This window comes from Carcharhinus amblyrhynchos, chromosome 2, assembly GCF_965287045.1.
Source record: "Carcharhinus amblyrhynchos chromosome 2, sCarAmb.v2.hapA, whole genome shotgun sequence".
Taxonomy (NCBI): Eukaryota; Metazoa; Chordata; class Chondrichthyes; order Carcharhiniformes; family Carcharhinidae; genus Carcharhinus; species Carcharhinus amblyrhynchos.
This window is the reverse complement of record NC_137325.1, coordinates 145,925,468-145,938,064: the sequence shown is the minus strand read 5'-3', so window position 1 is coordinate 145,938,064 and position 12,597 is coordinate 145,925,468. Positions and strand designations below refer to the sequence as shown.

Genomic DNA, 12,597 nt, shown 5'->3' with positions numbered 1-12,597 from the left:
TTAAAAATATTTAGCGAGGCAGCCTCCACCACTTCAACGGGTAGAGAATTCCAGAGATTCACCACCCTTTGAGTGAAGAAGTTCCTCCTCAACTCCGTTCTAAAACGCCCCCCCCTTTATCTTGAGGCTGTGCCCCCTAGTCCTAGTGTCTTTTTCGAGCGGGAAGAGTCTCTCCACCTCTATCCTATCCATCCCATTCATCATCTTATACGTCTCAATGAGATCTCCCCTCATTCTTCTAAACTCCAACGAGTACAAGCCTAGTTTATTCAGCCTCTCCTCATAGCTCAACCCCCTCAACTCCGGTATCAGCCTAGTAAACCTCCTCTGCACTCCCTCCAAGGCCAAAATATCTTTGCGCAGGTGCGGCGCCCAAAACTGCACACAGTACTCCAGCTGCGGCCTCACCAATGCCCTATACAGCTGCAGCAAGACCTCCCTACTTTTATATTCAATCCCCTTCGCTATGAAGGCCAGCATCCCATTCGCCTTCCTGACCACCTGCTGCACCTGCAAGCTGGGTTTTTGCGACTCATGCACAAGGACCCCGAGGTCCCTCTGCACCGTCGCCTGCTGCAGTTTTTCGCCACGTAAGTAATAGTCCTTCCTACCATTCTTCCTTCCAAAGTGGACCACCTCACACTTGCCAACATTAAATTCCATTTGCCATTTCCTGGCCCATTCGCCCAGCCTATCTAGATCCTTCTGCAGACTCTCCACACCCTCCACACAATTTGCCGTTCCCCCAATCTTGGTGTCATCCGCAAATTTCGACACCCTACACTCGGTTCCCTCCTCCAGATCATCTATATAAATGGTAAAAAGCTGAGGCCCCAGCACCGACCCCTGGGGCACTCCACTAGTCACCATCCGCCAATCCGAATAGCACCCGTTGACCCCCACTCTCTGCCTCCTATTTGACAACCAATCCTCTATCCACGCTAACACCCTACCCCCAACTCCAAGTCCCCTGACCTTCTGCAATAACCTCTTATGAGGTACTTTGTCAAACGCCTTCTGAAAATCCAGAAAGACCACATCCACCGGCTCTCCTCTATCGACCGCCCTAGACACATCCTCATAGAACTCCAGTAAATTTGTCAGACACGACTTCCCTTTAATGAAACCGTGCTGCGTCTGCTCTATCAAGCAATTCCCTTCAAGATGCCTCGCAATTTCCTCCTTAATGACGGATTCTAACATTTTACCTACCAGACGTTAAACTAACCGGCCTATAATTCCCTGCCTTTTGCCTGGCACCCTTCTTAATCTTCACAACTTACTTTCCTATCTATCTCTGTCTCATCAGCAAATTTAGCAACCATACCTTCTGTCCCTTTATCCAACTCATTTATATAATTGTAAACATTTGAGGCCCAACTGCTGCCAGCTAAGCCACAGCTGAAATATCCAATGAGCAGCTAATCTGTTTTGTTATAGAAGTAAAATACTGCAGACGCTGGAAATCTGAACAAACTGGTATGGCAGCACCAGCTTGAAACATTAACGCTGTCTCCACAGATGCCTCTAAATCTGCTGAGTTTTCCCAGCATTTTCTGCTTCTATTTCTTTATGAGCAAATTGTGTTTAATTAACTTGCAAGTCATAGACTCATAGAAACCCTACAGTGCAGAAAGAGGCCATTTGGCCCATCAAATCTGCACCGACCACAATCCCATCCAGGCCCCATATCCCCACATATTTACCCACTAATCCGTCTAACTACACATCTCAGGACACTAAGGAGCATTTTTTAGCATGGCCAATCAACCTAACCCGCACATCTTTGGACTCTGGGAGGAAACCTACACAGAAACGAGGAGAATGTGCAAACTCCACACAGACAGTGACCCAAACCAGGAATCAAACCCAGATCCCTGGAGCTGTGAAGCAGCAGTGCTAACCACTGTTCCGTGTCACCCTGATTTTGATCAGGTAATAGAGAGGTCTATGAGGGTAATTCTGTGATCTACATAGACTTCCAAAAGGCATTTGATAAAAGTGTCTCACAGATGTGAGCTAAGTTAGGACTCATGGAATAAGTCAGACAGTAGCAACATGGATATAGAATTAACCGACTGATGTAAGACGGAGAGTAGTGGTTAGTTAATGTTTTTCAGACTGGAGGAAGGTTTATAGTGGAGTTCCCCAGTGATCAGTGCAGGGACTCTTGCTTTTCCTGATGGATATTAACAACCTGAATCTTGGTTTATAGGGCACAATTTCAACATTTGTGTATTATATAAAACTTTGGATGTATTGTGAGCCATGAGGATGAGGGGGTAGAACTTCAAAACGACATAGTTTGGTGGAATGGGCAGCAAGTATTTCCGATTAGTATACATTGTCTGAAAGTATGCTGATGCCAAGGTCAGTTGAGGTATTCAAAGGGAATTGGATCATTATCTGAAAAAATAAATTTGCAGAGCAGCAGGGCAAAGAGGAATGAGCTGGTGGGAAAGCATCAGGAGGAGTGTTGCATTTCCCTGCTTGACTCACCTATTTTTTCATGTGTTTCTGTAGGCAGGCTGCTGCACTGAACTTCGGCTACTTGAGGTGAACACCGAAATTAAGCAGACCAACCCCTACTTCCAGTTCTGCATTGAGATGCTGCAGGCCGGCTGTCCCAAGTTGCAGGTATTTCATAAATAATGCCTCCAAATCCTGCCCTTTACAGGGTCTGTCTCCCTTTCTATACGCCCTGCTCAACCGTCCATTCTGTTAATCTAATGCCATCTCCAACTTCGCCTTCATCTTCACAATTTGAATCCTTTCCATCAGGCTACTTTTCTAATTCCAGTAGCAACTTTTTTTCACACTAACTTCACTGCAATATTAATGTACTCCTACTTGTGACACTAGTAAATAAACTTTAAACTATAGAACTTTAAGTTGAATGATAGAACTGAATTGCTCGCTTTTATGTTTATTTACAGAGTTGCACGTTACAAGTACACAACTCCTAAACCACCAACCACCATTTTAGTCAGTGCCTATTTATTAGTGTCACAAGTAAAATAAAGTTTATTTATTAGTCACAAGTAGGCTTACATTAACACCACAGTGAAATTACCATGAATATCCCCTGCTCGACACTTCGGTGCCTGTTTGGGTACACTGAGGGAGAATTTAACATGGCCAATGCACCAAATCAGCACATCTTTCGGACTGTGGGAGGATACCACAGCATCCGGAAGAAGCCCATGCAGACATGGGGAGAACATGCAGACTCCACACAGACAGCGATCTCTGTGTGAAAATATTGCTCCTCTGGACCCTATTATATCTCTCCACTCTCCGCTTAAACCTATGCCCTCTAGTTTTAGAATCCTGTACCTTTGGGAAAAGATGTTGACTATCTACCTTATCTATGCCCTTTATTATGTTATAGACCTCTACAAGATCATCCCTAAGCCTCCTACGCTCCAGGGGAAAAAGTCCTAGTCTATCCAGCCTCCTCTTATAACTCAAACCATCAAGTCCCAGTGGCTTCCTAGTAAATCTTTTCAGCACTCTTTCTAGTTTAATAACATCCTTTCTATAATAGGGTGACCTGAACTATCAAAGAACAAAGAAAATTACAGCACAGGAACAGACCCTTCGACCCTCCAAGCCTGCACTGATCATGCTGCCCAAGTGAACTAAAAACCCCTACCCTTCTGGGGACTGTATCCCTCTATTTCCATCCTATTCATGTATTTGTCAATTCGCACCTTAAAACTCACTCTCAAAGAAAACACGACATAGTATTCCAAAGGTGGCCTTACCGATGTCTTGTACAACTTCAACGAGATGTCCCAATTCCTGTATTCAATGTTCTGACTGATGAAACCAAACATGCCAAATGCCGACTTCACCACTCTGTCCACTTGTGAGTCCGCTTTTAAGGAGCTACAAACCTGTACCCCTAGATCTCTTTGTTCTGTAACTCTCCCCAACGCCCTACCATTAACTGAGTAAATCCTGCCATGGTTCAATCTACCAAAATGCATCACCTCACATTTATCTAAATTAAACTCCAGCTGCCACTCGTCAGCCCACTGGCCCAATTGATTAAGATCCCGTTGCAGTCCTAGATTGCAATCTTGGTGTCATCTGCGAACTTACTAACTATGTCTCTTAAATTCTCATCTAAATCATTAATATAAATGACACATAACAGTGGACTAGCACTGACCCCTGAGGCACACCGCTGGTCACAGGCCTCCAGTTTGAAAAACAGTCCTCTACAACTACCCTCTGTCTTCTGTTGTCAAGCCAATGTTATATCCAATTGGCTACCTCACCCTGAATCCTGTGAGATTTAACCTTATGCAGTACCCTGGCAAAGGCCTTGCTAAAGTTCATGTCAACAATGTCAACTGCATTGCCCTCATCTACCTTCTTGGTTACCCCTTCAAAAAACTCAATCAAATTTGTGTCTTTAATAGTTTTAGTTCCAGATTGATTTAATTAATTGAACTTAAGAAAGCCAATTGCCATGGTGGGATTTTGATGCCTGCTTCATGAGAAATAGTCCAGAGTTCTTGATTTTCAGTCCACTGACATAAGTCTCCAACTTGATGCTGCAAACTTCATTCTCACAATTGGCTGCAACTTTCTCCATGGCCACACATGTTACAACCGTAAGCAATTTTCAGCTGTTACCGCGTTTCCACCTTCATAGTCTGTCCAGCACAGCTCACTTCTATCTTTTGTAATGTCATCCATCCACATCTCAGTCTATCTGTCACTGAAATCCTCATCCATGCCTAGACTTGAGCAGCCAGTGTCTGATCTGCCCCCACCCTCTGCAAATGTTAGCTCATCCGAGACGTTAACCAGATGTGCTCCTGTACCAAACTCCTCTCGCCCATCACCCTTGTCTTTGCTGAGCAACATTGAGATATTGACACTGGTTCCCCCACCCATTGAACTATCCCCTCCAGTGATGTCCAGATTTAACATTTGCTCACACTCTCCATTGAGGAAAGATATCCTGTTCTGTTGCACTGCCTTGGTTTCTTAAATTATCATCATTGTTTCCTTCTGAGTGCCATCAAAGGCCCTTTGAGGCTGGGATGCTGTCAAATATTGTCTTAGCAATAAAAGATGAGCAAGTAGTGAATTGAGCTTTTCTTCCAGGTCAGATCCTTCGTACTGCCTGTTAGCATCGGCCTTCAGTTAGCTGGCCAATGTCTACATTTCAATCTTATGTTCTTCTGTCTGCTTGAAACACTCATTCACAGTTTAGACTTCATCACTTATCATGAGTGTCCCAGGCACTGAGAGCTTCCATCCATTTCTTGTGCAGGTGCTGAGGCTGCTGAACTTGACCTGGTTCCCAAAGGCTTGCACAATGATAGTTTCACCGGAGGTTGGCTTCGCGGAGCTGGAGGAGTTGTGCTTGGCCACGTCATCGTTCTCACTAGTCACAGATGAAGTTCTGGTAAAGTTGTTACACTTGTCGTCCAGGTTACGGACATTAGACCTGAGAGGTTGCTATCGGATCACGTCAGCAGGATTACAGCTTTTGCCTTGTCAAGGTAAAGACATGTCTTTGGAACCACTTCATGACCCTCTGTCCTGTTATTTGTTATGGCCAGGGTCCTTTGATTTATTCTTAGTTAATATTACAGGTGTACTGCTGCAATTAGGTAGCTCCTTGTTTCCCCCAAGCATCCCAGATCAGATAAAGGATGTCTAAGTTGCAGGACAAATCATCACAGGTTAGATACAGAGTAAAGCTCCTAGTACAGTATCCCAAGCATCACTCCCAGGACAGGTACAGCTCAGGGTCAGATACAGAATAAATCTCCCTTTACACTGGCCCATCAACCATAAGGGCAGATGTTGCATTTGTTGACTTTTGCTAGTTGCTTTAAGGAGATGATTGTGGGCATTTGTCCAACTTGTCCATAAAATTGTCCAGCTATTTTAGGAGGATGCTTTCTTCATTTGATTTAGGGTGAGTTATCCCGTCAGATAAGTATTGGAGGAGCTGCAACAACAGATGCATTCTTCTCTTTGTACTCTGGTCACATCCTTGCATTTAGTCCAGGAATAACTTATTTCTCACCATTCCATGGCACTGATCCCTACTGTTCGCTCAGTGCAAGTTGCAGTGAGGTCCATTCTCCTCCAACAGGAAAAGATGCATGGAATTGATCATAGTCTGAATGATTGATCCATCTTCAGCTTGAACACAAATTAAGGATGACCAAGGGGCTAATAAATGTATGGAACCTGATTTTTCTCTGCTGGTGACATTATTAGAGAAACTGTCAAATTCCCAGGACGTGATTGTCTACGTCTCAGGTTTCTACAGGTAAGATATGGTAGGAAGAATAGGAAAGAAGAATATTATTTAAATGAAAGATTTCAGATCTCTGCGGTATGGAGGGATTTGGGTGTCCTAGTAATGAATCACAGAAACTTAGTTTACAAGTATAGCAAGTAATTAGGAAAGCTAATAGAATGTTATTGCTCATTGCAAAGGCAATTGAACACAAAAGTAATAAGGTAATGCTTCAGTTGCAGGGCTTTGGTGTACAGTTTTAGTCTCCTTCTTTAAGGAAGGACATAAATGGTTGGAAGCAGTTCATACGAGGTTTACTCGACTAATACTTGGAATGGATAGGTTACTTTATCAGGAAAGGCTGATAGGCTGGGCTATCATTTATTATTGTCACATTATTGGAATACAATGAAAAGTATTGTACCTTGCGTGCTATACAGACAAAACATACCGTTCATAGAATACATAGGGGAGAAGGAAAGGTGAGGGTGCAGAGTATAGTGTTATAGTCATACATAGCTAAGTTGTAGAGAAAAATCAGCTTAATATATGGTAGGTCCATTCAAAAGTCTGATGGCAGGAGGGAAGAAGCTGTTCTTGTGTTGGTTGGTACGTGACCTCAGAGTTTTGTATCTTGTTCCTGAGAAAAAGTGGAACAGAGCATGTCTGGGCTGTGTGAGAGCTTTGATTATCCCGGCTGCTTTTCTGAAGCAGCAGGAAGTGTAGACCGAGTCAGTGTATGGGAGGCTGGTTTGCGTGATGAACTGGGCTGCGTTCACAACCCTTTGTAGTTTCTTGCGGTCTTGGGCAGAGCAGGAGCCATACCAAGCTGTGATACAACCAGAAAGAATGCTTTCTATGGTGCATCTGTAGACATTGGTGAGAGTCAAAGTGGGGATGCTGAATTTCCTTAGCCTCCTGAGGAAGTATAGGTGTTGGTGAGCTTGCTCAACTCGAGAGTTTAGAAGAATGAGGGGTCACTTGATTGAAACTTACAAGATCCTGAGGCGGATATTGACAAGTCGGATGTGGGGAGGATGTTTCCTCTTGCTAGAGAATATAGAACTAGGGGAGTCCCTGTTTAAGAGTTGCCCATTTGAGACAGAGATGAAGAAAACATTTTTCTTGAGAGGGTTGTGAGTTTTTGGAACTCTCATTCTCAAAAGGCTGTGGATGTAGTCTTTGAAGATTTTTAAGGCACTGGTTGACAGATTCTTGATAAGCATAGTGGTGAAAGGTCAGCGGTAGGTGGAAATGTGAAGTTGAAGCTACAGTCAGATCAGCCAAATCTATTTGAATGGTGGAGCAGGGCTGAATGGCCTACTCCTGCCCCTGATGTTCAGATGTATATACAAGAACAAAGAAAATTACAGCACAGGAATAGGCCCTTTGGCCCTCCAAGCCAGCACCGACCATGCTGCCTGACTGAACTAAAACCCCCTACTCTCCCGGGAACCATTTCCCTCTCTTCCCATCCTTTTCATGTATTTCTCAAGACGCCACTTGAAAGTCACTGTTACATCTGCTTCCACTACCTCCCCTGGCAGCGAGTTCCAGGCATCTACTATGTGAAAAAAAACTTGTCTCGTATATCTCCTTTAAACCTTGCCCCTTAAACCTGTGCCCCCTAGTAATTGACTCTTCCACCCTGGGAAATAGCTTCTGACTATCCACTCTGTCCATGCCTCTCACAATCTTGTAGACTTCTATCAGATCGCCCCTCAACTTCCATCATTCCAGTGAGAACAAACCAAATTTCTCCAACCTCTCCTCCATAGCTAATGCCCTCCATACCAGGCAACATCTGGTAAATATTTTCTGTACCCTCTCCAAAGTCTCCACATCCTTCTGGTAGTGTGGAGACCAGAATTGAACCCTCTATTCCAAGTGCTGCCTAACCAAGCTTCTATAAAGCTGCAACATGACTTGCCAATTTTTAAACTCAATACCATGGCCGATGAAGGCAAGCATGCCGTATGCCTTCTTGACTACCTTCTGCACCTGCATTACCACTTTCAGTGACCAATGTACCTGTACACCCAGATCCCTTTGCCTATCAATACTCTTGAGAGCTTTTAAGAGCCATTTACTGTATATTTTCTATCTGTATTAGACCTTCCAAAATGCAATACCTCACATTTGTCTGCAATAAACTCCATCTGCCATCTCTCTTCCCAGGCCTCCAACCGATCTATATCCTGCTGTATCCTCTGATGGACCTCATTGCTATCTGCAAATCCACCAACCTTTTGTGTCATCTGCAAACTTACTAATCAAACAAGTTACGTTTTCCTCCAAAACAGGGGAGGGAAGGGGGTTGTGGGGTTACAGAGTTTGAGTGTCAAATTCAAGCTAGTTCCTCACTTGAGATTGTAGCCGATGTTTTCTATCATCTACACCCTCTCCTGTTGAGACTAAAGGACTAAATTGCTTTCTTATAAAACTTTCTGCTTGTTTCAGACCTGGAGCGGCTGTTTCTGGGACTTTACTGTAGCACCACCACCCTACTGTTGGCTAAACAAGGCTCAGAGCAGATGGCATTGAAATGGAGACATTCTTTGCAAGAACTGGATCTCACTGGGCAGTGCTACAATGAGAAGGACCTTGAGCTGGCCATGGAAATCCTAGCAGGGACTGAGGGGAACTATGTACTGCGCTCTTTGAATCTGGCTGGGACAAAGGTGTCACTAGATGCTATCAGGTATTCGTGATGTGCTACTCAGTGTGATCTCATCTTAGAAATTATAAGAAGATTTGAAGTGAGAAAAGACCATTCAGCACATTAAAAAGACTTGAACAGGGAGGTGAAACTAATGAACTTTTTTAGCCAGGTGACAGCTCTAGGATTCGGAGATCAATTGCATTGTACTTGGATGATTTTATGTAAGATATTCTCTGTCACCTGCTCACTATCTGGTCAGTGCAATTCCCGTATGAGCAACTTAAATGTTTGTATGGAATCCCATATATGTTCAGGTGAGTATTGATGGTTTTGTTCTCCTTTTCCTTCTCCCCTAGATACTGAGCAGTATCATTAATATCTTCATTAGGAATATAGAGGGAGAAATGAGTTTAGCATCAGAAAGCTATGGTGGCATGTCAAGAACTCATGCCCCAGGAATGTTGGCCCAAATTTGAGCCGAAATTTGGGCTCCAGGTATAAAACTGGTGAGCTGCATTAAGGACCCCAACTGCTGTCTGCAGCTCACCAGTCAAGACCGTACAAAAATCAGCTGGCCCCAAATGTTAGCTGGTCTGGGACTAAATCCTCTCCTGGTCTGGGACAGATTTGAAATGGGCAAGAGGGTTGAGCAGGCAAAGGCACGGTATTCTCATGCTGGCAGCAGGACTTCATCTAGATTAACACTTGAACAAACAAAATATGTACTCGCCTTTACGCAGCGGCTCCACATCAAGCTTGGTGTGGCTGGTGTAGATAGAGGGAGTTTGTCGGTGTAAGAGGGATTTGGTAAAACTGTAAAGAAGTCGAAGGGAGAAAGAAATTCAGTTTTCAAAATTAGGAAATAGTGAAAGATTGTTGCCATTGGTCCAATAGAAACGTGATGTTTTCTGTTTTGCCTTTCTAAACTTCTCAGCGTTAAATATTCCATTACTCTGACTAAACAATGTATCTTTAACCCAGTCAAATATCATCATATCTGCCCCTGTGCAACATTTTCTGGTTTCTCACACCAGCTAGTTCATAGCTTCTTGGAATAAAATTATCAGTTGGTTCCAATTTCATTCTTTTGTGCCTGTGACCACTAGGATCTGGACCTGGTTGCCAATCTCATTTCAAATAACAAAAGAAAACATTTGCATTTCTGTAGCACCCAACTGTTTACAATTTGGATCATTAACTTGGATGAAGGGACTATATTTATGGGAGCTAAGTTTGCTGATGAGACCAGGATAGGTATGAAAGTAAGTTGTCAAGAGGTGATGGAGTCTGCAACGGCATGAGAGGTGAAGTGAGTGGGCAAAAGCATTGGCGAGTGGTGTGTAATGTGGGAATATGTGATCTTGTCTACTTTGGTAAGAAGAAAATTAAAGTGGATTATCTAAATAGGGAGAGATTGCAGAACTCTGAACAAAGAACAGAACAGCACAGGAACAGGCCCTTCAGTCTACATGCCTACGCCGACACATCATACCCATTCCAAACTAAAGACCTTTTGCCTTTACGAGATCCATATCTTTCTATTCACATATCTGTTAAGATGCCTCTTAAACGTTGTTATTGTATCTGCTTCCACCACCTCCCCTGGCAGCACATTCCAGGAACAGTGTACATATACAATTTTATATGTAAAAATAAAATAGCCTGTCACATCTTTTAAACTTTCCCCCTTTTACTTAAACCTATGTTCCCTAGTAATGACATTTTTTACCCTGGGAAAAGACTCCGATTACCTATTCTGTCCATGCTTCTGATGTTCAAGTGTAAACAAAACAAGTTTTTCCAACCTCTCCTCATAGCTAATACCCTCCATACCAGGCAACATCCTAGTTAATCTTTCCTGTACCCTCTCCAAAGCCTCCACATCCTTCTGGTTGTATGGTGACCAGGACTTCGTGGACTTCAGTAAGGCCTTTGATGAGGTTCCACATGGGAGGTTAGTTAGGATGGTTTCAGGCACTAGGTATACATGGAGAAATAGTAAATTGGATTAGACATTGGCTCATTGGAAGAAGCCAGTGAGTGGCTGTCTAATCAGAGTTGAGGAAGAACTTCTTCACTCAAAGGGTGGTGAATCTCTGGAATTCTCTGCCCATTGAAGTGGTGGAGGCTGCCTCGCTGAATATATTTAAGTCACGGGTAGATAGGTTTTTGATAGGCGAGGAAATTACAGGTTTTATGGAGAAAGTGGGAAAGTGGAACTGATCCACTTCAGATCAGCCATGATCTTATTGAATGGCGGGGCAGGCTCGAAGGGCTAGATGGCCTACTCCTGCTCCTATTTCTTATGTTCTTATGGTAGTGGAGGATTGCTTCTCTGAGTGGAGGCCTGTGACTAGTGGTGTGCCACAGGGATCAGTGCTGGGTCCATTGTTGTTTGTCGTCTATATCAATGATCTGGATGATAATGTGGTAAATTGGATCAGCAAATTTGCTGATGATACAAAGATTAGAGGTTAGTGGACAGTGAGGAAGGTTTTCAAAGTTTGCAGAGGGATTTGGACCAGCTAAAAAAATGGGCTGAAAAATGGCAGATGGAATTTAACACAGACAAGTGTGAGGCTTTGCACTTTGGAAGGACAAACCAAGTTAAAACATACTTGGTAAATGGTAGGACACTGAAGAGTGTATTTGAATACAGATACATAATTCCCTAAAAGTAGCGTCACAGGTAGATAGGCTTGTAAAGAGTGCTTTTGGAACATTGGCCTTTATAAATCAAAGTGTTGAGTATAAAAGTTGGAATGTTATGGTGAGGTTGTAGAAGACATTGGTGAGGCTGAATTTAGAGTACTGTGTGCAGTTTTGAACACCTAATTACAGGAAGGATACTAATAAGGTTGAAAGAGTGCAGAGAAGGTTTACAAGGATGTTGCCGGGATTTGAGAAACTGAGTTACAGAGAAAGATTGAATAGGTTAGGACTTTATTCCCTGGAGCGTAGAAGAATGAGGGGAGATTTGATAGAGGTGTATAAAATTATGGTGAGTATAGATAGAGTGAATGCAAGCAGGCTTTTTCCACTGAGGCTAAGGGAGAAAAAAACCAGAGGACATGGGTTAAGGGTGAAAGGAGAAAAGTTTTAAGGTAATATTAGGGGGTTCTTCACACAGAGTGGTGGGAGTGTGGAATGAGCTGCCACATGAAGTGGTAAATGCGGGCTCACTTTTAATATTTAAGAAAAACTTGGACAGGTACATGGATGAGAGGGGTGTGGAGGGATATGGTCCATGTGCAGGTCAGTGGGACTAGGCAGAAAAATGGTTCGGCACAGACAAGAAGGGCCAAGAGCCCTGTTTCTGTGCTGAAAGGTTTGTGAAACACGACCTCACCAGCACAAAGCCATGTCGCCTGTCACTAATAAGTTCATACTTTTCCAAATGTGAGTAAATCCTGTCTAATATTATTTGGTATTGATTCAAACTCTTTCCAAGCATTCCAGTTTCATGTGGCAAGGACAGTAGTGGACTCTTAATTCTCTTAATAATCTTCCTTTAACACTTTAGGTATCAAACTCAAATTTACAACCATTGCAACACTTTAATTCTTTGGCTGAACTTTAACTGAAAATAGATACTACCCAGTTTAAATGGACAGGGTCGCTTCCAATGTATAATCTACCCTCATGGTCTTCTCTGAAG

General features: G+C 43.2%; 1 protein-coding gene across 4 annotated transcripts in view; it reads left to right on the top strand.

The window, feature by feature from the left end:
• fbxl6 (F-box and leucine-rich repeat protein 6) overlaps positions 1 to 12,597 on the top strand; it is a 69,606-nt gene that overhangs the window by 49,845 nt on the left and 7,164 nt on the right. For all 4 annotated transcript variants that reach the window (XM_080213766.1, XM_080213757.1, XM_080213786.1 and 1 more), the window contains exons 7-9: positions 2,524 to 2,637; positions 5,294 to 5,525; positions 8,738 to 8,978. In XM_080213766.1, coding sequence (XP_080069892.1) covers positions 2,524 to 2,637; positions 5,294 to 5,525; positions 8,738 to 8,978 — 587 coding nt within the window. The remainder of the gene's footprint in view (positions 1 to 2,523; positions 2,638 to 5,293; positions 5,526 to 8,737; positions 8,979 to 12,597) is intronic.